We start from the raw sequence: 27,483 nt of genomic DNA on the forward strand, positions 1-27,483 counted from the left end.
TTGGTTGCACAAAGGCATTTTATTTAGCCTATGTAATTTAATTATAATAATTTTTATTCCTATGGGTACTAATGACTAGATAAATACATGAAGGAGAAAGGAATAAGAAGGTTATGCTGATAGGGTGAGGTGAAGAGTTGTGGAAGGCTGTTTGCATGGAGCATAAACATCAACGTGAATTGGTTGAGCCTAACAGCCAGCTTCTGTGCTGGACATTCTCTGTAAAGTACAAAAGACAATTTACTCTTAAAAAATTTTAATTTTTGATCTCATTAGTTAAGAAGTTTCAGCAATATAAAAGCTGTTCATTCTTCAAGAATGGCTCAGTAATTTCATTACTCACTGAATTCTGAAAAATTGCACTGTCAAATTGGTCCTAGGTTAGGTGGTGAAGGCAAACAAAGAAAAATCTACTTGTCCAACCCCAATATACCTTTACAGACAATTTTGTCTACAGCTACCTCAAAGTCGTTTTGAAATTTCATTTTCACAATAAGGACATCCTCCCCCTTGCAGTGTGATACTATCATAACAAATGGTACAGACTGAGGACATATAAATGGTACCCCAAAACTGAGCAACTGTTTGTTCTATGCAAACACGTTCTGTAACCTCATGCCCCAACAGATCCCTTACTCTTATAACACCATTAAGAGGGGAGACCAATCTTAAATCAACAGAGGATTGGGAAAGACAAGCACCAGAAATAATTCCGACACAGAAACAAAGATATTGAATATATTATCCAGGACTGCCCACATGCACAACACCAAAAACTGCAGGTTCCACATCAGTAAGTCACAGGGGAGCTTTGGAGATCTACCACGGTCAGTGCAGAATGTTGGTGGACAACTTAGCAAATAACAGGAGCAATAGTTCAAGGAGAAGGCCTACTGCCAACTTGGCATGATAACCAGAAGTGGATAATAAATGCAACCCGTCAGTGTAATTCATATCCTTTGAGAAAATACATTTTTAAAAACTAACATGGAAGACCACAAAAATCAGGCATGTGGTTCCAAGGAGTTGGGACAAAATGGCTATTGCTGCTCTCCTTCGAGAAGCATTTTTTTTGCTTCTCTCCTTCCTCTTTTGGCACAAATGAGAGGGTAGATGGCTAAGCTGTTTCTTTCCAATGTCAAGCTATAACTGCGTGTAACAAAGTGGCCAAGACCAACCATCAGGGATTTACCCTTTGGCCCCAAGTTGAGTGCTTAATCTCGGTTTGTTATTTAGCCTCAGGTGCTGCATGAATAATTGAAATCCCAGTTTCTACTAGCATCTGACTTCCCTGAGGAAATAAATATGTTTGAATTATTTGGAAATTAAAGGAAAGGATGAATACTCTTCTAGCTCTCTCAAGAACACCTCATGGAGATTAATTAAAGGTGGTTCAAAAATACCCTTTGAGATTTTCAACCACTGCAGTTTCCTAACCAGCAGATGAAATACACAAAATTTAGCCATGACAATTTTATAAAGTTACAAATATACAATACCATCTGTAAAATCCTCATGAAGAAAAGCATTAACCAAAAAATTGCTTTTCTCCCACTATTGCCCCATTCTGGTTTACCAATTCCTCTGTTATCATCTCTCAGGCTGACAGTTGGCAAGTGAAGCAATGTAACATTCACTATGTTCCCCACCCCCACCTCCTGCCTCTCAGCCGGGAGCTCAACTTACAGCATAATAAATCCAAAATAATTCTGTTATTCAACTGAAAGCGTTATATCACCTGATTTCTTAATACAGTATAGAGGTCAGGCCCAATATGTTTTTTGAGTGCAGCACTAAACCACTGGTAAAGGATCATCTTTAAAATGCTGACAGTGAATATGCTCAAATGATTAGGATCATTAGCCTCAAAATGGGTGAGTTACTTTCCAACCGTAGGCCGGCACATCTACCAATATTGCAACCTTCATTGCCACGTTTTTTGTCGGTGGTCAAAACATTGTTAATCCAGTATGTGTGTCTGTGTCTGTGTGTGTGTACGCTTGTTTGAGGGGGGGGGGTGGGTGGGAATGATAAACAAAAGCACTTACAACATGCAAGAGACAGCTGTTTCACATAATGTTCCTGACAAAAAGTATGAACTACCAGCATTCAAAATGTTGGCAGAAAGTGTGCATACCAAAAGCCAGCCATATTAATGTCACTTCACTGCTGTTGCTGAATAGAAAAAGCAAAACTATAATCAAACAGCAGCTAGCTATGCACTTACATTCTGTACTCTGAGCCAGGTCATAACATTGGAATGATATAGCTCTATATCTGGCTTTGCAAAAGAGAACTTAGCACATATATCTGTGAACGTTTCATAACATTTCCTAATGGTGAATAAGCTGTGCTGCATTATCTGAATTGTCAAAAACATTAACCCCCAGCTACAAAATTAACTCAGCATATAAATATTGACTGATTACAACTAATTATTAATGTATTTGAAATCATAGGCAACAGAACACTAATACTGTGGTTGCAATAGAAATAAAACCCAAATCGCTGGCCACATATTGTTCACAGTACCAAGGTGGTGAATAAAATGTATAAAAAATTGAATGCAGTGACTCCATAGATTAATGCACATCAGCTTATTTACAGCAAAGGGAATGACACAAAAGATCAACAGTGAATAAATAGGCAGTTAAAGGGTTCATATTATAGATAATTTTCTTCCATTCTTACACAGCTCTTAAGATATTTAAATACCAAGCTCTCACTTGGCACAATCACATTTATTATTTGAATATATAGATGATTTTTTTTACTTACAGCTACTGCTCCAAGACTTCAGCAGAGACTTGATGCCGATTTCAAAAAACACAGAATCCTGTAGGCTTAACATTTTGCCTTTTGATGAGTAACAGCAACAAGAAGATTTACCACAACAGTTTGCCCTGGCTGTGTGTTTATTTCGTCTCAAATTGCTGTCCCCTGACTCCTTTCAACGGCAGAGCAGTTCTGGCCTCAAGTGTCCCTTTCTCATTATCATGCAGTCTTTCTATGTGACGCACATTTTGAGTTCCAGCAATGCTGAATGCAGATGAACTCTTAAGCCAGCCAGGAAACTTACTCTACATGGAGGGTAGTTTGAAGGACAATTTCATCTTTCATAGGGCACAACAATATGCATCTTCCGCAAAGACTGAACCATATGATTCACACAGAAAGGGTAGTCTTTAATGGCTAAATCGAACAACTGTTACCAGCTGCTTCCTATGATGTTGGTAAATACAGTACAGAAGGGTGGAGCTCAGAACTATTGAAAACAAGTACTTAGTTCCAGCTACCCGAGAAATAAAATACACAGAATGGAACCACCAAAGCACATCCCGTCGTATAGCCTTGTACAACGGACAACATTTCACAAAGTCATCACTGAAGTACATTCTTTGTCGCTGCCTGCTTCTGAAAAGCCTGGCTGCAGTGTCGCTTCACAGCAGCACATCACTTCCTACAGCACAGCCCACCCAGTCAATAATCAGCGACTTCTCAGCATGCTTGTGATGACGCATGATACAGCATCCCATTTAATCTCCCAAAGATAATGCTAGCTGCCTGGCTTTTGCTTGGGGGGGAGGGGAGGAGGAGGGTGTAGGGTGATGCAATCAATACTGTGGTTTTTCAGCCTATAGTGCAGCTTTTCATCTTACCTCACAGAAATCTTTTCCTCTCTATCAGCTCAAACAAAATTTCTCTTAAGTAGAACAGAAAAAGATTATAATGTTAAATCCATCACAGAAGCAAATTTACTTGGATGATTTTTAACTACATAATGCACCATTTTAACAACAATTTTGTCTGAATCTTAGCTAAACATTTAAAGTATTCAACAGAAGCAGTTTATTTTTATTAAAATATTGTCCAATTAAAAGATTATGCCCCATCTCAGTTCCATAAAAAAAGCGCTATGACAATAAGAATTTATTTTTATGTAAGGATGTTAATGCAGGAAAACATCCCAGGACACTTACTTCAGAGATAAAAGGTGATGCAGAGCCAAGAAAGCAGACAATAGGACAGGTGGTCAAAAGCCTGATCAAAGAGGTGGGTTTTAAGCAGGGTCTTAAAGGAGGAGAGAGATGTGGGGAGAAAGGGAGATTTGGTAAGGGGGCTTTTAGAATGTCGGACCGAGATGGCTGAAGGTAAAGGCGGCAATGGTGGAGCAAAGGGATTGGGAAAGCACAAAGACGTTCAAGAGTTTTAGGGCTGGACGACATTAGAGATAAGGACAAACCAAATAGGAACACTAGGAAACTATGTAGCCCATTAGGCCTGCTCTGCTATTCAAGTAGACATGGCTGATCTTCAGCCTCAACTTCACTTCATCAACCATTCCACGTATCCTTTGATTCTCTGATACCCCAAAGATTTCTCAACCACAGCCTTAAATAATGTCAATAATGGAGCATTCTCAAACTCTGGAGTAGACAATTCCAAAGATTCACAACTCTGAGTGCAGAAATTTATATTCATCTCGGTCCTAAATCCTAACCTGAAACTGTGCTCTTTTGTTCTTGGTCCCCCAGCCTGGGGGGGAAAAATCTCTCAGTGCCTATCCTGTCAAGCTCTTCCAGAATTTTGGATGCTTAAATGAAATCACTGCTCATTCTTCTAAACATCAGGTAATTATAGACCTAATTTACTTAGCCTCTCAACATAGGGCAATCTTTTCATCCCATGGACCAACCGAGTGAACCTGTGCTATCCCAGGGACCAATTGAGTGACCCTGCACTGTATTGCCTCCAATACAAGTATACCTTATTTAAACATAGAAACCAAAAACTGCACACATTAATTCCAGGTGTGTTGTCACCAAAGCCACGTACATTGTAACAAGACTTCTTTATTCTTACACTCCAATCCCCTTGCAATGAAACTCAACATGCTATTTGCTTTCCTAATTGCTTTCTATTTTTGCATGTTAACTTTGTGTTCCTTGGACAAGTATTTCCTACTTCCTGAACATCAACATTTACAAGTTTCATGCCTTTTAAAAAATTCCACTTTTCTATTCTTACAACCCATGTGAATAACATCACACTTGCCCACACTATATGCCTTCTTCAAATTTTGCCCACTCATGTAACCGATATGTATCATGCTGCTCCTTGTGCAGTGGCTACAAGAGTGGTAACCACTAACAGGATACTACTATCAGTCCAAAATGTTGTTCTACCTATCATACAATCAAGCAATGTCCTACATTAATTTCAGTGCTGGTGTGGTGCCAGGTGTGTAGGCCGCACATCCTAATAATTGACTGATTAAATCAAACAGCATCTTTTTTTGATTGTTCGCAAGCAGCAGAGCACAGACCATACTCAATCCGGCCACACTTGCAAAACCCAAAGCTAAACATCTACGGCTAGATGTGACTCTGTAAGGGGAAAGTACTTACTGAACAAACCTGAGTATGTCAACAGCTACACTAACAACCAATTTAAAATAATCAGTTGAGCTTGTAAGATGGCTCACTTATGCTTTCTGGAAGTGACATACATTCAAGACAGGAACCTGGTTTCTGCAAACAAAAGGAATATATTCAAGCCTTGCACCTCTTTTGAATTACCCAGGAACTTGGGGAGCCGATAGTTCCCCGTTGCTTTCTCCATGGCAATACCTCAACCATCAGTGAACCTGACAACCAATCAACACCCTTTTCTTCTATAGTACAAATTGTAATTGTTTGAAATTTGGCATTCTTGCAATTGTCCTGATGTCTACAAAGTGAAAAGCTTCAGCAACATGTTCATTTTTAGCAATACTCAAATACTATACGAGCAAGCAGCCATCTGCCTATATTTCTTTACAGCCTCTGTGTCCTCCTCATAGAATGCATTCCTACCTAGCCTTGTCTTGACATTAATATAGATTGCACTAATGAGGAGGAGGGAAGCCATGATTTGAACTGGAGGATAAGATTTTTTAAATACTGTAGTTGGTGGACCAGGAAACAATTTACGCCACTGAGCGCAGGGTTGAGGGGTGTGCAGGACTTGATGTGGGTTAGGATCCGAATAGCTGAGTGTTGAATGAGTTCCAGTTTATAAAGAATTGAGAATAAGAAGACGAGAAGAACATTGGAGTAGTTGAATCAAGAGGTAACCAAAGTGTGGATGAGTGCTTCAGCAGTAATTGAAATGAGTTAGTGGTGGAGACAGGTGATATTAGAGGTGGAAGTAGGCAGTCTTTTGAAATATTTGTTTGTTCTTAGAATATGTGACACTGGTGAGGTCAACACTAAACTCCCAAGTTGTCTCAAAAGGTGATGGGCCTTCTCCCAGTATTGCTGAAGTCTGAGTGTCCCCAAAATATTGCAATGTATGGAATTCCAGGATATTGGACCAATATTGGACCAATAATGGATCGATATTTTATTGATTTTTGCCATGCCTCATGCAGACAGGACATACTATATTGTTACAGCAATTGCTCCTATCCAGTCAAGTGGTCCAAGCAAAATATGAAGCAGCTTTGAATGGTCGGGTGAGCTAATTGCCACAGAGGATTCAGCCTCTGTGCTATGCTGGTAGCCACAGTGTTATTATGGCTGTTTAGGTAATCATGATGTGGAGATGCCGGTGTTGGACTGGGGTACACAGTAAGAAGTCTCAGTAAGAAGTCTTAACCTGGTGCTGTGAGACTTCTTACTGTGTTTAAGTAAAGCAGTGAATCTGCCTCCACCATACCCTCGGGCAGTACATTCCAGATTCTACTCATTCACCGCATTAAAAAAAACTTATCTCATCATTGGTTCTTTTGCTATTCACCTTATATCAGTATCGTCTGGTTCTCAACTTTTCCACCAAAGGGAGCAATTGCCCTATATCTGCTCAATCATGATCCCTCAATTTTGGACAGCTACATCAACTTTCTCTCCTCTCAATTTCTGTTTTCTAAGCAGAACAATCCTTACTTCTCCAGTTGTGTATTGTAAGTGAAGAGCTTCATTACTGAACTCAAACAGGCCCTGCAACTAGTGGACACAAGGCAGTGCTGTACTGCGCCTCAGGTTTGATTCCCAGGAAATCAGAACTGCTAAACAATTGAGTATTTGTTCTCACCATTACCTAGGGATCTCTGCTGGAAGTGTGTTTGGATGTTGAACAAGGTGTGTATTTGTCTCAGTTTATCCTCCCCTGCAGTCAAATAGCCTGCCAACGTTCAACATATAGGCTCACACATGCAAAATAGCCACTTGGTTGAGGTATCACAGGATTAACAATCTACGACAGCATGAGTCAGCATCTTTAGAGAAAAATTGTTTAAAAAATGAATGGAGGAAAAAAAGGATTTGTATGCCACATTTTTATCTCAGTTCAGTGACTATTTCAGCGACTCAATTGATATAAAATGCACCTAAATAAAAGTTAAAATAATCTTCAAAAGAATAATGTGCAAAGAGCAACTAATAATGTCACTTAAGGTGAAATTAATACAACAAGTACACAGCTGTGAAAATACAAATGTAAAGGAAATATTATGCTTTAAGCTTACATATACATTTAAAGCAGACCAATGCTCAGCTCAGGGCTGAAAGCTCCTCTTAGGAGGCTGGTGCTATGGTGTTTGTTAGCACTGTGATTCAAACCTTTTATCATAGCATTTTTCTTGAAAAGCTGAATTGAATAATTCACAGTGTTGTAAATTCAGATTATTTCAAAATTGAGACCTGCAACTGCATTCTTGAAGACAGGGTGGCACAGTGGCACGATGGCACAGTGGCTAGCATGGCTGCCTCACAGTGCCAGGGACCCAGGTTCAATTCTGCCCTTGGGTGACTGCCTGTGTGGAGTTTGCACATTTTCTGATGTCTGCGTGGATTTCTTCCGGGTGCTCCGGTTTCCTTCCGCAATCCAAAGATGTGTAGTTTAGGTGGATTAGCCACTTTCTCAGGAGGCTAAGGCAGTTTGGCCTGTCCACTACGACCCTCACCAACTTTTACAGGTGCACCATAGAAAGCATCCTTTTTGGTTGTATCACAACTTGGTATGGCTTCTGCTCTGTCCAAGACCGCAACAAACTGCAAAGGGTCGTGAAGAAAGCCCAGTCCATCACGCAAACCAGCCTCCCATCCATTGACTCTGTCTACACTTCCTGCCGCTGCCTCGGAAAGGGAGCCAGCACAATCAAGGACCCCACACATCCCAGGCATACTTCTTCCATTGGGAAAAAGATACAAAAATCTGAGGTCACGTACCAACTGACTCAAGAACAGCTTCTTCTCTGCTGCCAGACTTTTGAATGGACCTACTTTATATTAAGTTGATCTTTCTCTGCACCCTGTCTATGACTGCAACACTAACATTCTGCACCCTCTTCTTTCCTTCTTTATGAACGGTATGCTTTGTCCATATAGTGCGCAAGAAACAATACTTTTCAAAGTACACTAATACACGTGACAATATAAATCAAATCAAATGTAAAATATGTGGGGTTATAGGGGTAGGGCAATGGGGAGGACCTGGGTTGGATGTTCATTTCAGAGTCGGTGCAGACTCAATTGGACGAATGGCCTCCTTCCACACTGTAGGGATTCTATGATTCTATTTCAGTCTATTCAGTTTGTGCACGTGAAGTAGTCCTAGAAGCTTATTTTTACTGGGATTAAACAACACGCAGCTCTATCTTATGATGACCTCTCTTCACTCCTCCACTCCGGTAAATTAACAGACTGCTTAACCAACATCCAGAACTAGGTGTGCTGAAATTTCCTCCAATTAATTCTTGTGAATACTAGAACCATTGTTTTCGGACCCCGCTCCAAACTTGGTTCCACAGCTACTGACTCTTTCCCTGACAATAAAATATTAATGATGTGGAGATGCCGGCGTTGGACTGGGGTAAACACAGTAAGAAGTTTAACAACACCAGGTTAAAGTCCAACAGGTTTATTTGGTAGCAAAAGCCACACAAGCTTTCGGAGCTGCAAGTCCCTTCTTCAGGTGAGTGGGAATTCTGTTCACAGAGCATATAAAGACACAAACTCAATTTACATGAATAATGGTTGGAATGCGAATACTTACAACTAATCAAGTCTTTAAGAAACAAAACAATGCGAGTGGAGAGAGCATCAAGACAGGCTAAAAAGATGTGTATTGTCTCCAGACAAGACAGCCAGTGAAATTCTGTGGGAGTTACAAATAGTGTGCCATGAACCCAATATCCCGGTTGAGGCCGTCCTCGTGTGTGCGGAACTTGGCTATCAGTTTCTGCTCAGCGACTCTGCGCCGTCGTGTGTCGCGAAGGCCGCCTTGGAGAACGCTTACCTGAATATCAGAGGCCGAATGCCCGTGACCGCTGAAGTGCTCCCCAACAGGAAGAGAACAGTCTTGCCTGGTGATTGTCGAGCGGCGTTCGTTCATCCGTTGTCGCAGCGTCTGCATAGTGAGGCAGACGCTGCGACAACGGATGAATGAACACCGCTCGACAATCACCAGGCAAGACTGTTCTCTTCCTGTTGGGGAGCACTTCAGCGGTCACGGGCATTCGGCCTCTGATATTCGGGTAAGCGTTCTCCAAGGCGGCCTTCGCGACACACGACGGCGCAGAGTCGCTGAGCAGAAACTGATAGCCAAGTTCCGCACACACGAGGACGGCCTCAACCGGGATATTGGGTTCATGGCACACTATTTGTAACCCCCACTGAGTTTCACTGGCTGTCTTGTCTGGAGACAATACACATCTTTTTAGCCTGTCTTGATGCTCTCTCCACTCACATTGTTTTGTTTCTTAAAGACTTGATTAGTTGTAAGTATTCGCATTCCAACCATTATTCATGTAAATTGAGTTTGTGTCTTTATATGCTCTGTTTGTGAACAGAATTCCCACTCACCTGAAGAAGGGGCTTGCAGCTCCGAAAGCTTGTGTGGCTTTTGCTACCAAATAAACCTGTTGGACTTTAACCTGGTGTTGTTAAGCTTCTTACTGAATAAAATATTAAGCCAATCTGTTTACAATTTTCACAATCAACATCTGATTAATCTCAAAATGAGATTCTAACTTCATATTTGTCCCATCACTAAGACAGCCTATTTCCACCTCTGTAACATCACCAAAACTTCATCTTTGACTCAGCTCATCTGCTGCTGAAACTTATATACATCTTCATTACCTCTAGATTCAACCATTCTAATGAACTGCTGGCTTGTCACTTACATTCTACCCTGTGTAAATTTGAGATCATCCAATACTCTGCTGCTCATGTCTTAACTCTTAGTCTTATATCCCTATCACTCTCCTGCACTTACTGGCTCTCAGATAAGCAATTTTTAAATTTTAAAACAATAATCCTTGTTAAGCGCCAAGAGAAACAGTAAAGGTTTATTCAAACAAGTTGTTTTTAAAATCTCTCCATGGTCTCACCCATTCCCATCTGTCATCTCATCCAGCCCCACAACCCTCCAAGATATCTGCAATCTCCAATTCTGACTTCCGGTGCATCCCCAATTTTAATTTCTCCACCATTGTTGGCCATGCTTTCAGTCGTCGAGATCCCAAATTGAAAGGCAGCACTGTAGCATAGTGGTTAGCACTGCTGCCCCACAGTGCCAGGGACCCGGGTTTGATTCCCGGTTTGGGTCACTGTCTGTGCGGATGCACATTCTCCCCGTGTCTGCGTGGGTTTCCTCCGGGTGCTCTGGTTTCCTCCCACAGTCCGAAAGACGTGCTGATTAGGTGCATTGGTCATGCTAAATTCTCCCAGTGTATCTGAACAGGCGCCGGAGTGTGGCAATTTTCACAGTAACTTCATTGCAGTGTTAATGTAAGCCAACTTGAGATACAAATAATAAAACCCTCCCTACATCTCTCATTTGCCTTCTTTAAGGCACTCCTTAAAACGTACCTCTGACCAAGCTTTCAGTTACCTGACCTAGTCATTTTACACAGCTCTGTGTCGCAACTTAATTTATAATGCTCCAGTGAAATACATCAGATCGTTTCATTACATTAAAGATGCTATATGAATGCAAGATGTTGCTGTTTGACAAATATGGAAAGAAGCTAGGTTAGATACTTAGCTGCTGAGATCAACTTTGACTTGCATTTATAGATAGCAAATTATACAAGTCTTGAAATATTCAAGTGATACTATAATCTCAAATCATCAGGAGCATGCAAGACAACAAATAGTTCTTCTATATATTAAATGCAGGGGTAATAGGGCGGCGGAGTGGGCCTGGGTAAGATACTCTGTCAGAGAGTCGGTGCAGATTCAATGGGCCAAATAGCCTCTTTCTGCACTGCAGGGATTCTATGATTCTAAATACAGTAAAGGTTGATAATATGGATGAAAAATTAGGATTACTGCCACTTAGTTCAAAAAGATTTTAGGTGCCCAACTGGCAAACCCTGAACCATCTCCAATCTCCCCAAGGAGGCCGATTGCAATGTTTGAGGACATAAGGCCTGGGCGTTTATTTAATGTTCACTCTGAAAGTTGGCCCTTGCACCCAGTTTCCACGTGCACCGTTTATTTCCCTTTCCCAATCTGTCAGTTTCAACATCAATCTACTTTCTTCCTGTCTTAATTGATATGTAAGGACTGGAGGAAATACAGTAAGTGTAACTTTTTTAATGAACAATGAACTGAGCTGTTTGATGTGATTGTAGAAATTATACAAAGGTTAGGAAATGTTTAGACTTTGATTCTTAAAACACTAGGGTAGGCATTGAGGTACATGAAAAAAATGTACATTTTTTTAAGGCCATAGATCAGGGTCAACATTTACAAGAAGATCAACTTTTACACAGGTGCACAGAACCATAGAATCCCAACAGTCCAGGAGGCCGCCATCCAGCCCATCGGGTCTGCACTGAGCCTCCAAAAAAGCAACCCTGCCAGGTCTACCCCATGCATTTACAATGGCTATCCATCTAACTACGCATCTTGGGACACTAATTGATTGTAGCCAATCCACCTCTTTGGATTGTGGGAGGAAACCAGAGCATCCAAAGGAAACACACGCAGACAGCGGGGTGGGGGTCACCCAAGGCTGGAATTGAACCCAGATCCCTGGCAGTGTGAGGCATACAGTTGTACTGAACACTGTGCAATCATCAGCAAACATTACCCATTTCTGAGGGAAGGCCATTTCTGAGGGAATAAAGCCGCTGAAATGGTTGGGCCTAGGGCACCCTCCTGAGGAACTCTGCAGCAGTGTCTGGGGCTGAAATGATTGTCCTCCAACAACCACAACCATCTTCCTTTGTTCAAAGTGTACTCCAACCAGTGGAGATTCACCTCATCATCCAGAGATGAGCCCCACAGACTCTCTGCTCCTCCTAAGATTCCAGCTTCTTATTATTTGGTCAATCTTTCTCAAATTGATAATCTCATACTTGTCCACATTGAACTCCATCTGCCACAGTTTGACCACTCAATCTATCAACTTCCTGTTCCACTCTGCAATATTTGCTGTGCCACCTAATTTGACATCAGTAGCATATATGGTTGTTCAGGTTTCTCTATTCCTTCATAAATGTCATTGATAAATATGGTGAAAAGCTGAGGCTCTGGTAGATTTCTAGAGGACACCTCCATTCATATCCTGCCAAGTGTTGTATACAACCATATCTCTACTTTATGTCTCCTATATACGAACCAATTCCATGTCCATGTCAATAGATTGTTTCCAATTCCATGTGAATTCATTTTTGCTAACATTTATTTGTTGGAATCCAATATTTTCTGAAAGTCCACTAAGGCTTTCTGAACATTTAACAACAATAAAGTACAGATATAACTGTGCAAATGTTTCAGGTTGGAGAATTTTTTAAAAATGCAAATGTTGGATAGGAGACAGAAATAGATATTGTTAGAAATACACAGCAGCTCCATCAATATCTGAAGAATGACATTTTAAATTAGAAACCCTTCTTCAGAATTGGTATAGGAAGGATAGTCCTTTAAAGGGAGGAAAAAATGAAAAATGTTGCTATTCTTCTTCAAATAGTGCCAGGAGATCTTATGACTGCCTGAGAAAGGGAACGGGGTCTTTGTTTAATGCCTCATCTCAAAGATAAAACAATTAACTGCCTGCTTACAGCAATCTACATTTATGTGGTCTTGATCTTCACCTGCTGTTCTTTGTTATTCTCTTTGATTTGGTCATTTTTAAATGAAAGCTCCCATCCTGCCAGTGCTAGCTTTGATGAAGGATTTCATGCAGAACATTTATCATTTATCTTCTCAAAACTCAGACCTACTTTATATATCCAGCATTTTCTGCTAGTAACTCATCTATTTTGGCTATGCCAATCAGGAAGCAATAGAGGATGATTATAAATGCAAAAATGAAGCAAGAAATACAAAGGCAGAGAGCAGAATTACAACCTATATGGAGAACACATTGTAATGCACTGGATTAAATCATAACTTTTTTTTGGTAGTTGGTAGAAACCTCTATGGATTTGAGGGATGGAAAACAAAAAAAAAACCACTAATTGAAGGGAAGGAAGGCCTGGAAAAAAAAATCCACCGACTAACGCAGATAAACAGTTTTTTTTCCCCTGAAAGGCAAAACAGATGACAGGAACATTACATCACAGGAAATTCAAAAGACTTGAGGTGACAAAAGGGAGTACCAGAGAGTACCAGAATGTGAGGAAGAGGTAAATCAGAAGGGCTCAATCAGGGGTGAGAGGCAGAGGTGACTGGTTAGAATAGAAACAAAATGAACAACACAGGAAATTCAGGAGCAGCTGAGGCTCCCCCCCCTCCCCCCCTCCTAAACCATGTGCAAAGAACAGGTAAAGTCAGCAGCATTCAGGGTCATTATGCTGAATAGAGCAGTTTGGCAATATTGATACTGAACTCCAACCAACTGCAAAGAATTAGTGTAGCATCAGTAGCATTTCTAACAGTGTTATTTTTAAAGAAATCAATTAAAATGACAAAAATTTTGATCCCCGTCACAAAAGTACATCTTTAGCAATTAGCAAAACAAAATGTGACATAATCCTGCAAATAGGGGCAACACAGGCTTGACATTTTTTTAAATTTCCAGTAATTCAGCATCAAGTGATAGTTATGCTAGCAGTCATAGTTGTGCATTATGTAATTTTATATAGAATGGTGCACTACTACTAAAGCAAGATTCCAAAAGAGTAGTAATGCACTGTGACTGCAGCTGGTGCACAAACACGCTGTACTGTATTTAGGTCTTAAATATAGCTGAGTCACACAGCCTGTCAGTTAATGGCACATTAGATGTGCTGCACATAATGCAGCAACAGCCACATCTCAGATTCGCTATGAACTGAAAAAATGCTTGAGTATAAAAAGACAAGTAGCTCTCTTTTGGGTAAAAGATTCAATCATTCTATTACCGGCTTTAAATAGTGAATAAATAAAACTAACATAAACAAGTTAGGCAAAATTAAAATGTAAGATATATCATTATAAAGGTTAAAGTCAACAGCTTTCAAACTCAGCTGCTCCTAATCCTATGGTTGTAATGTTCAAATCTAAGGTGCTATGAACTGAACAGGCCATGACTTCAGGAAGGAAGTATGACTCAATCTGCATACAAGGAAGATTTAGCATATTAAATCAAATTCATAGTTTCATAGAAATCATAGAAACCCTACAGTGCAGAAGGAGGCTATTCAGCCCATCGACCACAATCCCACCCAGGCCCTACCCCCACATATTTACCCACTAATCCCTCTAACCTACACATCTCAGGACTCTAAGGGGCAATTTTTAACCTGGCCAATCAACCTAACCCGCACATCTTTGGACTGTGGGAGGAAACCGGAGCACCGGGAGGAAACCCACGCAGACACGAGGAGAATGTGCAAACTCCACACAGACAGTAACCCAAGCCGGGAATCGAACCCAGGTCCCTGGAGCTGTGAAGCAGCATATATTTTCTGTGTTCAAATTAAGTGCTGTACAGGATAGTTTGTAAGTTGTTTCTTTTCTTTGAGCAAGTCAGGAAAGCAATTTGCCATCATACAGCAGGGTAATAAAGCCAGAAATGATTTTAGACTCACTATCACAAGTTCTCACGCACAAGTCACATTGTAAAATTTATCTTGTTTGGGAGAGAGATGGTCAGCATGGGGCTTTTGTTCTTGGGATTTAAATCATGTGTTTGGAAGTAGATATAGGCAAACAAAGATATTGAAAGATACTCCAATTCATTACACATACTTTTCAAAATTTATAGCGCTGCAGACAAATTTAATAGTAGAGGGTAAGGATAGAATGTTAAGATGACAAAGAAAAACGACAATAACTTACACACCAGTACCCTTTTTTGACAAGAACAATTAAATAATGGAGAATTACTGCTTTTTAACCATCTTATTTTACTCTCCTTTCTTCAAAGGATTGCTGCCAATAGAGAACTTAGAAGGATAAGTGCAGCAGATGCATGGGAACACCAGCACCTACAAGTCTCCCTCCAGGTCACACAGCATCCTGCCGTGGAACTGTATCACCATTTCTTCGCTGTCGCTGGTTCAAAATTCAGCAACTCACTTTCAACAACACTATAGGTGTGCCGACCCCATGAAACTGATGACTCTCCGCCATTTTCTCAAGGGCAATTAGGGATGGGCGATAAATGTTGGCCTCGCCAGCAGGCCCAAATCCCGTGGACAAATAAAAAAACAAGCTCCAAAAGTACAAATGATGTCCAACACCAAACATGGAGGGTACCTATCACTCTGGAAGTCCAATGTACTGTCCCATTATATAACAGGAAATCAACATATATAAAATGAGTGTACAATAACTCAGATTTAAAGAGCCAAAAATATTCATCTTGGCTGGGTTGATAGGATTCTTGCTTTTAACTCTGCAAGTTGTCGATACAAGCCCAATGTGAGACATCAGCATTGAATTGCCCTTCTTCAGTGTGCAAAATGGCTGCCATTTTGCCTCCATAATTATAATCAATAACCCTCAAAGTAATGCAATGTATGTCCAAGATCTTAAGATATTGAGTTATGACAGCTCTTAACTGCAAGTTTTTCCTATTCACCTAAACAATGAGGAATAAAAATTATTTTAGATTATTCACATTATAATAAAAAAGGCTACAATGCCATTAACTATTTCAGGTTTTTAAATTTATAGTACAGTAACTGGGGAAACGTGCAATTTGGCAACATGAAGAGAAAGGCTAATGTACAATTTAATTTACTACCCAAGTAAGAATGGTGCGGGCACCAAGGGAGGAGTGAAATCTCTGGAGTTGCTTGCACTGGGAAGGAATGTGAAAATGGGTTGGGGTGGTTTGTGGCGATTGCAGGAAAGAGATCTGGTTTTGTAGAGGTTAGTTCTGGTAGCATTGAAGGTAGGCAGCAGAGAATATGTTGGCTTACCTACTGGGGCTAGGTCAAGGGACATACAGTACAGCACCACCATGGCTCCTAGCCCAAAGCCAGTTTTAAGTTAAGAATGTACTTTCGTCCTCTGATTGCCTACTGCACGCGGCAACTAAAACAGCTGCAACTAATTAGAATGTCTACCAACAGATGTCACAGGTGATGTAATTACCTTATTAAATGCAAAGGCTAAAAATAAATCAGTATAGGCAATGTAATTAACCTGGGTTATATTGTTGTTTCTTTCAGCATCTTCACTCTAGATATATTTTGGCTTCCACGTCTTCACTTTCCCTGAAATCTTGTTAATTTTGCAAGTGTAGCAAGAATAATGCAAGGAGAAGCATTTTATAGATTTGTTCACTGCTTGTTCTATTCCTAGCCTCCATCGTATCTTTCTCATTATGAAAGCCAGCAAAACAGCATAAAAGTAGAATTTGTCATAGGTTTAAATTTCCCCCATAAAGTCTAACATGCCAGTCGGCAAATTGACAGGAAGGAATGCAATACTGGTTTTACAATCGACCCAAATGAAATCATAAAGAGTAATATCAAGCAGGGTGTAAATCTAGCAATTCAACCAATCCTGCCCATTTCCCAGCAGGTTCATTAGATTAAAAATTTCCCCCAGGGGTCAAGAAGATTTAATGAACGCTAATTGAACAAGTGAATACTAGCACGAACATTTTTATAAATTCATATATCAGGATGTGGGCATCACTAACATGGAAAATAGTTATTGCCCAATCCAAGAAGTATGGGTGAACAAATCATTAAAAACAGCATTGCAGGTTAACGAAACAATTAACATTGAAAAGTACAAGAATTTATTTCTAGGAGTAAAGAATTCAAAAGTAGTGAAGTCACATTAAACTTGTATAGGACCCCAGTGGCCACATTTAGAATAAGCATAAGCATTGTACACAATTCTGGCCTCCGTACCAAAGAAAGAACATAGAAGCACAGGAGACTGTGCAACAAAGATTTACAAAATAATAACAGAACTGAGAGATTACAGCTATTCAGAAAATTGAGCTCTTTCCTTTAGCTCTGACCATCTGTAAAATTATCAATGGGTTGGACAGCACAGGTCTGAAGAGAATGTTTTCACTTTGGCCTGGGACCATAAATGCAAAACAATTTTTAATAAATCCATTAGGGAAATGAGGAGAAATGTCTTTACTCAGAGTAGTTAGAATGTGGAACTCACTACCACAGGAAGTGGTTATGGCTAATGGTTTAGACACTTCCTAAAGAAAACTTAGGTGAGTACAACATAGAACATAGAACATTACAGCGCAGAACAGGCCCTTCGGCCCACGATGTTGCACCGACCAGTTAAAAAAAAACTGTGACCCTCCAACCTAAACCAATTTCTTTTCGTCCATGAACCTATCTACGGATCTCTTAAACGCCCCCAAACTAGGCGCATTTACTACTGATGCTGGCAGGGCATTCCAATCCCTCACCACCCTCTGGGTAAAGAACCTACCCCTGACATCGGTTCTATAACTACCCCCCCTCAATTTAAAGCCATGCCCCCTCGTGCTGGATTTCTCCATCAGAGGAAAAAGGCTATCACTATCCACCCTATCTAAACCTCTAATCATCTTATATGTTTCAATAAGATCCCCTCTTAGCCGCCGCCTTTCCAGCGAAAACAATCCCAAATCCCTCAGCCTCTCCTCATAGGATCTCCCCTCCATACCAGGCAACATCCTGGTAAACCTCCTCTGCACCCTCTCCAAAGCCTCCACATCCTTCCTGTAATGTGGGGACCAGAACTGCACACAGTACTCCAAGTGCGGCCGCACCAGAGTTGTGTACAGTTGCAACATAACGCTACGACTCCTAAATTCAATCCCCCTACCAATAAACGCCAAGACACCATATGCCTTCCTAACAACCTTAGAAACAACATAGAAAGGGACTCGATGCTGAATGGCTGAGATGAGGAAGGCAGAATGAGAAAAAACTTGGGTGAGGTACAAACACCAAGTTGGAACAAATGGCCTGTTTTTGTTTGGTAAGTAAAAGTAATCTTTTCTCCTGCCAGTCACTGTAAACATTTTCCTCCAACCCCCACTGACCAGTTTTACTCAGGTTGATTAGTCCTACATGCAGGTCAAATTCTGTCTTGATGTCAAGAGCACTCACCCTATCTCTAGAATTCAGCTAATGTGTCCCTGTTTGAACCAAGGATCTAACAAGGTTTGGAGCCAAGTAATTCTGATAAAACACAAAATCGCAATAATACATCATTCGTATGCAACTGCTACTTGAGAGTATGGTTTATGACTACTGACATGACTTTGCCGATGATTCGGATTAGGCCAATGGGTGCTAATTAGTCAGGTTGGATTTATCCTTGCTTTTGCAGACAGTGCATACTTCAGAATCACAGAATTATTACAGTACAGGGGGAAGGCATTCAGCCCATCGTGCTGGCATCGGCTTTCCAAATTAGCGATTCCCTTCATATAATTCTCACGCCTTCTCCCCCAACCCTGCATTTTCTTCCTCTTCTGATAATAGTCCTATTTTCTTTCTGAACACTTTGATTAAACCTACCTCCACCATTCAAGCAATGCATTCCACCAGACCTTAACGGCTGGCTGCCTAAAATCGTTTTTTATCATATCACTTTCAATTCTTTTGCCAATTACTTTCAATCTGTGCCCTTGTTTTCAAACCTGCCGTAAGCAGGAACAGTTTCAGGTTTTGACTTTCCCGGCCCTTCGTGATTTTGAATACCTACATAAAATCTCCTCTCAGCCACCTTTTCGTCAAAGAAAAAAGTATCAACCTCTCAATCTACCTTCATAACTCAAGTTCCTTTTCCCTGGAACCATTTTCATGAATCTTTTCTGCATTTTCTCCACTCTCTTCACATCCTTCCTAAAATATGACACTCAGTACTGGATGCAATATTCTAGCTGAGGCCAAACCAGTGTCCTATACAAGTTCAAAAAGTTCCAAGTGTCAAATCATCTTCAAGATTTGAAACTGTGCCCTGTAATGCCAAGGTTTAGGTCATTATGTACATCAGGAAAAGCAAGGGTCCCAACATCAACCCCTGGGGAACTCAACGACAAACCTCCGTGCAGCTCAAGAAACATCTATTAACCACTACAATTTTGTATCTATGCTGCTACTATCCCTTTTATTCCATTAGTTATAGCTTTGTTAACAAGTCTGTTGATTGGCACTGTATCAAACACTTTTTATAAGTCCATGTACAACACATCAATTGCATTGCCCTCATTAACCCTCTCCATTACTTCTTCAAAAACTACAGCAAGTTCGTTAAACAAGATTTACCCATAACAAATCCATGCTGGTTTTCCTTAAGTAACCTACATTTATCCATGTGAATATTAATTTTGTCCCAGATTACTGTTTCTCAAAACTTCCATTGCTTCTCAAACTGTGGATCAGGAGTCACAAGCTCAGAAACAGCAATGACTGCTGTGGTGTTTCGACTGAATCCTTGCATTTACACTGGGGGAATATATTTATTGGTACCCTTCACTTTATTTATAGATGAGATGAGTAGCACCACAGCTGGGTGGTAGCTCCGTGGTTTGATATAGAGGCGATTGGTATGGCCTTATAAATCCTCACTGTAGGCGAGGAAAACCCCCATAGAACAGTTGCTGTCACTTTTCTCCTTTGTACTTGTTATTTTACGATTAAGGAATCTTTAATTGTCTCCTATGAAGGTACATGTATCCTGGAAAAGACTGAATTTTCTTTGCTGTCGTTGCTGCCTCTGGTATTGTTGGAACTGGGGGAAATATGTACTGGTGCACGTCTAGGGGGCATGGTCAGCTAATCCTTTCTTGGACATCTTAGCTTTTCTTGGATTGGTCTTCTATGTTTACTTGGCTGCACAGGTTGTGACAGTGGTTACATGATTACTTGGCTTGTAGAATGTATGGTGGACATATCCTGTCATTAGGGTTTCTTTGATGAGGGAAAATGGGCCGAATCTCGTTGATGGTGAGGCCTAAGTAGCGCCTCTGGGGTGCCTAGAAATAGGAGTAATTTGCCATGTATAAGATTGATGTGAGTATTCTTGACCTATTGTCTCTTATTCTAGTTTAGCTCGATTGAGTAGGTTAGGACCGTAGTAACAGTGTTTACCTGGGTCAGGTGGAGGGTATTTTGGGCAGGGGAGTAGGCTGCCCTCCCCTGAAATGGGTCCTTTTGAGGGCTTCTGGACTACTCTGCTTCTTGAGACTTGGCTCCCCTGGGATGTAGTATCCTGTTGGCTGTGGGGCCCGAGTGTGAGCCTAAATGCATTGGCACAACATTGTTAGATTCTTTCTCCAGTTGGAGATTAGGTTGGATCGAGAAGTAGGTCGTCCTTCTCCAAGTGGCCTTATATAGGGATTTCTGGGGGGCGGTGGGGTGATGGGGGGGGTGGAGACAGTATCCCATTTCTTATGAGGTTATGCTGTTCTGTTTCTGGAAACTTTGTGCGAAAGTGTACACTGCTAGACTATGCCAGGAGTCTATTGGCTAATCCTGATGTTCTTCGCTCTTTCTTTATCTGGATAGGTGAGGTGCTGATAGAGGCTCTGATTTTTTTTATATTTAGTTCGAGGATTTCCCTTATCTTGTCAGGAGGAAGAGGACTGTATCTCTCCCCGAGATATCCACTGATGGGTGTCTTGACAATTTTTCTTCTCCTTGTCAATGAAGTTTCCTTGATGGAAAATGGGTTAGGTTTTCTGGTGATGTTGGAGCCTGAACTGTGCCTCGGATATGGTTGCAGAGGAGTGAAGTCTGTTGTGTTGAGGGTCTTGACATGATGCAAGAATCCTTGGCTTATTGTCTCCTGTATACGAGTGTACACTGCCATGCTACGCCTTGTGCCGATGGCGGCATCCTGATGTTCTCCTTATGCTGAGGATCCTTTCATTGCTTGGAAGTCTTGGGATGCTGAGTTAGATCCTGATTGGTTGTATTTTACCCCATAAGGGATCCCATATATTGTGTAGCTCTGTCTTTGTTATCCTGTGGAGGAGGGCATGCATCATGGTGCCATGTAATCTCAGCTTTATCCTGTAATCCTGAGACTCCTCCACTCTTTCTGGTATCCTTTCAATATCTGTATGAAAGGAGATGATGACAACAACAATATAATCTGGACCATATGTGACTATTTGCTGGTCTCTTGTGTGTGTATACATGGAATAATGATCACTCGGTACTGCACTAGATTTTGGGAATTTGTTGCATCTTGCGGTAAAATGTGACATGAAAAACCCTCAATAAAAATACTGATAAAAAAAATAGAAATGTAACAACAACAATTTCCAACATTAACAGAATATAACATCCCAAGGCACTTAACAGGAGAATTATAAAGCAAACTTAGACACAGAGCCACATACAGTGCAGAGCAAAGCAAATGGCCAAATGGTTAGAGAGAGCTAGGTTGAGGGGAAGGAATTTGGGTGATGTTACAGAGGTGGAAATAGACAGTCTTTGTTATGGAATGAATGCATGGTCAAAAGCTCACCTTGGGGGCAAATAAGACACCATTGTTGCAAGTTTGGTTCAGCCTCTAACAGTTGCCTCGGGGAGGGATGGAATTAATAGCTAGGGAAGAGAGTTCAGAACAGGAGCTGAAGGCACTGGCTTCTGTCTTCCCAATATTTAATTGGAGGGAGTGACTGCTCATTCATTACCAGGTGCCAGGTAAGCAATTTATTAACTTAGCAACTGCAGAGGACTCGAAGAGGTTAGTGCTAAGGTGGAAATGGGTGTTGTCAGCATACATGAGCTCTTTGAGTTCACCAGAACTGCTATATAGGTTGACAGTTTACTACAGTACTTCCTTCCGTCCTTTGGTCGTCCACTTAAAAGTAACAAAATTCATTTTGTTGAACATGAGACTTTAGTAAAAGGATTTTCTCAACCGTCCATATAGGTTCATGTTCAGCTTTGGACTCTGGGAAAATAAAAATCTTTGTCATCGAGTTGTTTTCCTAATTTAGAATCAGAAAGCATGGCAATACTCTCAAAATCACATTAAGAGTTAATGTTTTCTGTCCTTTGAGGATCCCAAAAACTTACACTGGAATTTTAAAATATACATATATTATACATACATTTCCTTTTCTCCATTTCTCTCCTGAAGCAAGTGATTCAGTAATAGAAACCATTTCAGCCAGGAGATGACTTTTGATCCAGATCGTCCATCCCCTCTTGGTTTTAACTCTCTCATTCTTCTTTACAAATCCGACCACGGTCTCGCTCCTCAAACCTCTGACATATCTGTGTTCCTGTAGTCTGAGCTCCTAAGCATCCCTGCCTCCTAACTGAGAGAGTTAAAACCAAGAGGGGATGGGCTATATGGATCAAAAGTAATCTCCTGGCTGAAATGGTTTCTATTACTGAATCACTTGCTTCAGGAGAGAAATGGAGAAAAGGAAATGTCTGTATAATATATGTATATTTTAAAATTCCAGTGTAAGCTTTTGGGATCCTCAAAGGACAGAAAACATTAACTCCTAATGTGATTTTGGGAGTATTGCTCATGTTTTTTGATTCTCCTAAGCATCCCTGATTTTAATTACTCCACCATTGGCGCCTTCAGCTATCAGTGGCTTAAGCTCTTAAATTTCCTCCTTAAATCTCTTCAATAAAGGAGGCCTGTGACCAGCAGTGTGCCTCAGGGATTGGGTCCACTGTTATTTGTCATTGATATTGATGATTTGGATGCGAATTTAGGAGTCTTGGTTTGTAAGTTTGCAGATGACATAAGATTGTTGGCATAGTGGGCAGTGAAGATTATCTAGAATTGTAACGGGATCTTGATCAATTGGGCCAGTGGACTGATGGATGGCAGATGGAGTTTAATTTAGATAAATGCAAGCTGATACATTTTGGTAGATCGAACCAAGGCAGGACTTGCTCAGTTAACGGTAGGGTGCAGGGGAGAGTTATAGAATAAAGAGATCCAGGGGTACAGGTTCATAACTCCTTGAAAGTGGAGTCACAGGTGGACAGTGTGGTGAAGAAGGCATTCAGCATGCTTGGTTTCATTGGTCAGAACATAGAATACAAGAGTTGGGACGTCTTGTTGAAGTTGTATAAGACATTGGTAAGGCCACACTTGGAATACTGTGTACAGTTCTGATCACCCTATTATAGAAAGGATATTATTAAACTAGAAAGAGTGCAGAAAAGATTTACTAGGATGCCACCGGGACTTGATGGTTTGAGTTATAAGGAGAGGCTGGATGGACTGGGACTTTTTTCCCTGGAGCACAGGTGGCTTCGGGGTGATCTTATAGCGGTCTATAAAATAATGAGGGGCACAGAACAGCTAGATAGTTCCAAAGGTAAGGTAGTCTAAAACTAGAGGGCATAAGTTTAAGGTGAGAGGAGAGGGATACAAAAGGGTCCAGAGGGGCAATTTTTTCACACAGAGGGTGGTGAGTGTCTGGAACAAGCTGCCAGAGGTAGTGATAGAGGGGGATACAATTTCAATTACAAAAATCAATTAGACAGTTACATGGGTACGGTGGGTATGGAGGGATGTGGGCCAAACGCAGGCAATTGGGACTAGCTTAGTGGTTGAAAAAAAGGGACGGCATGGACAAGTTGGGCCGAAGGGCCTGTTTCCATGCTGTAAACCTCTATGACTCTATAATTCTCTTTCCTTCTTTAAGACCTCTATTTGACCAAGCTTTTGGTCTTCTGCCCTAATATTTTCCAAGAAACATAGAAAGTTTATGGCGCAGAAAGAAGTCATTCAGTCCATCTTGTCTATGCCATCGGAAAAGAGAGCTATCCATCTCAACCCCCTCTACAGCTCTTGGTGACAGCACAAAGTATATTTCAAAATATTTTTTAAATACCTCATGCATACAGTGTCCAATTTTGTTTGATAATGCTCTCATGAAGCAGCTTACTATAGTAAAGGTATTATATAAATGCCCAGTTGTTGGTAAAATAAAGCCATGACATGAGTCACAGTCTTCAGGAGAGATAGTGGTGGGGAGAGGAGAAGGATGGAAAATTCAGAGAAAAATATGCAATGCTATTAAAAGACAATGCTATTAAAAGGTGAATCACAATTAACTCTTTGTCATTGTAGAGCTGCCTGTTTACACTAATGATGTTCAAAGGAACCAAGTTGCTGAATAGCATCTTGAATATTTCTCTAACTATGGCATCAATGGAAAAAAAATGCAAAACCACAATAATAGTAACTTGTCCTGAATACATTACACAACAGTCAGAGCTTTCAAAAAGTCACTCAGTACAAAGCACTTTGAGACACTCTTCCTTGTTAAGTTACTATAAAATGCAACTACTTTATCTCGTTGATGAAAATGGAACAAGATAGTACAAGAGCACCATTCCACGTGACAGTATACGCAGTATATTCGTCAGGGCTAAAAATATTTGCATGAAATATTTCAGGGTCAACTACAGCTCTGCAACTATTTGTGTTGGAAGCAATTTAGAATTTAGCATGGCCAATGCATTTCTCATTGGCCAGTTCCATGTTTGCTCATTTCAAGACACATAGATCATAGTATTGACCATCTCGACCATCATGCTGACAACAGGATTTCAGTTGATCAGTTACAGTTTGTTTTCATAAATTAAAACTAAAATAATTAAGCAGTGACTTGTCATTATTGTATTTTTGCGACTTGCATTGTGGATTTGAATTTGAATTCATCAGTTACAGGTTGTGCTTTGTTCCTACATAAATGCAATTTTACAGGCAGAGAGAAGGTATTAATTTCTCTTTATGGGACCAAGTTTACATCAAAGCTCAGATAATTTCTTGTTCCAGAGCTTTAAAAATGATCAGCATTCATCTGTGACAACAGTAAAATGATCTTTTCTGATCTTTGTCCTGCTTCTTACATTCCTACTAGACAGTGAGTGATTGCACAGTTTGCAGTCTGATTATCATTATCAGGATACTAAAACAGATGTAAGCAGATCATTGTAAAGAGGATTCAGTCATCATTTGCTCTTGCCATAGCTTGCCTCCAAGGAGCTTAGTCCTCTAAAACTGTGATTCCGAACATTTTCTGCAAAATGGTGAATAAAAAGCCAATGATAAAAACAAAAACAGAACATGCTGGAAAATCTCAGGTCTGGCAGCATCTGTGGAGAGAGAATAGAGTTAACATTTCGAGCCAGCTTTGGCAAAGGGTCATCCAGACTCTAAATATAAGCTCTATTCTCTCTCCACAGATGCTGTCAGATCTGCTGAGATTTTCCAGCATTTTCTGTTTTTGTCTAAACCCAATAAGTTACTTTATCAGTAATGTGTTTTTTTTCAATAGTATACATCTTTTACAATCATTATTGCCTGTGGTAAAGTTTAATTGCATTATATTATAACCATGATGGGTATCCAATTTAAATTGTAATTATTCATCCTTAGTGTATGACCTCACATTTCCTGACAATAAACTTCAGTCTTGCCCACTTGTTCTGTGTACTTTGTGTGGATGGGAGGAGGAATTCACCAATGTACTGTCTCTCCTAACAGGAAGTAACTTGCAAACTTGGATATGCTATTGAAGGCAGTGTCGTGTCTGAACTGAAGAAGCTGCTGAAATGATTCACAGAAGTGTCAGAAACATTTTAATGCTATGGAATTTAAGGTTGTGATCGATCAGTCAACATATTCCTATAGGTTTCACTCCTGAGAGTACAGGTTAGAAGCATTTAATCAGACTGTCAGAAGGTGGGACATGTGTTCGATGGCCCGAGGGTTGGGGCCACGGCTGTGCACCATTCACATGAATGATTTGGCTCAGGGATTGGAAGTATAATTTTAAAAATGCAGATAACACTAAACTGGGAGGGACAGTAATGCTGAGAAAGATCGCAAAAAAAAATATGACGACCTTAATACAGGGATTAAAATAATTTTGAGAACTCTTTTTGAGATATAAAACTGTCCAGCTTAATTTTTGAGATCTACTTTTTGAGTTTCAGGAGTTACTTTATGCCAGATTGGGTAAAGACAGCAGTTTTTCTTCCCTGAAGGACATAAATGAATCAGTTTGATTTTTATGACATTCCAACAGCTTCATGGACATGTTAAAGCCCAGGCCAGAAACTCCATTGGCATTAGTGAGCATAAAGTGTTTTACTCCAGGTATGATTCAAATGACTCACTAGGAAGCTTTTATCAAACAAAGTTTATTTAAAAACAGTTTGAACATAAAAAGAATTAGCATAACTTTTACCAATTACAGGACTTAAACATGACAGTATAATTCTTAGCAGCTAGCTATCTCTGTTGTTTCAATTTTAAAGCAATATTCAGTAGACATACACCCATCATAGAATAGAAACCCTACAGTGCAGAAGGAGGCCATTCGGCCCATCGAGTCTGCACTGACCACAATCCCACCCAGGCTCTACCCCCACATATTTACCCGCTAATCCCTCTAACCTACGCATCTCAGGACTCTAAGGGGCAATTTTTAACCTGGTCAATCAACCTAACCCGCACATCTTTGGACCCATCTTCAGAATTAGTTAGCATTAAAACAAGTATGCTCACATGACACTAGGCTTCCAGCTTTTAACATCTATGGACAAAAATCCACACAGCAGTTTACAGAGAAGGATATATCCTCAAGATAGCAAAACAGAGAAGTAAATCAGCAGCTTCCAATCTTCAGACTTCAGAGACAGGAAAGGATACCTCTCTCCCTCAACTCCAAACAGCATTTGAAAAAAAAAACTAAGCTGGAATCCTCTGTGAAAGCCAAGCTGTCCCCAATCACATGACTTGACCTGTCAATCATCCCAATCAAGCTCTACTCTGCAATCCCAGGGGAACACTAAAACAACAGAACACTGCATCAGTTCAGATTAAAACAAACATGATGTCAATTGTACTATTTCAGTAACAATAGAGAACACCAGCAGCAAACAAAATGATTCTGACAAAATGCCAGAGACTGCTTTAAACATCCTGCAGAGAAACATGATCAAAATACATTTCTTAAAGGCACAGTATCGTCAGACATTTTTAACTAGCTTTTATTTCCAGACTTTAAAAACTGGAAATAAAATTCACAAATTGCCATTGTAGGATTTGAAGTATTTTTCTTTGAACAATTAAT

At 40.4% G+C, this 27,483-nt stretch overlaps 1 protein-coding gene across 18 annotated transcripts in view; it reads right to left on the reverse strand.

Moving 5' to 3' along the window:
- Positions 1-27,483, reverse strand: part of fryl (furry homolog, like) — a 444,177-nt gene that overhangs the window by 345,722 nt on the left and 70,972 nt on the right. For 4 of the 18 annotated variants that reach the window (XM_078217185.1, XM_078217181.1, XM_078217180.1 and 1 more), the window contains exon 1: positions 2,779-3,453. The exons of the other annotated variants lie outside the window; for them this stretch is intronic. In XM_078217185.1, the coding sequence (XP_078073311.1) occupies positions 2,779-2,851 (73 nt within the window). In that variant the 5' untranslated portion in view covers positions 2,852-3,453. Of the gene's footprint in view, positions 1-2,778; positions 3,454-27,483 lie in introns of those variants that run through there. 18 annotated transcript variants of the gene reach the window in all.

Source organism: Mustelus asterias, chromosome 1, assembly GCF_964213995.1.
Source record: "Mustelus asterias chromosome 1, sMusAst1.hap1.1, whole genome shotgun sequence".
In the NCBI taxonomy this organism is placed as follows: Eukaryota; Metazoa; Chordata; class Chondrichthyes; order Carcharhiniformes; family Triakidae; genus Mustelus; species Mustelus asterias.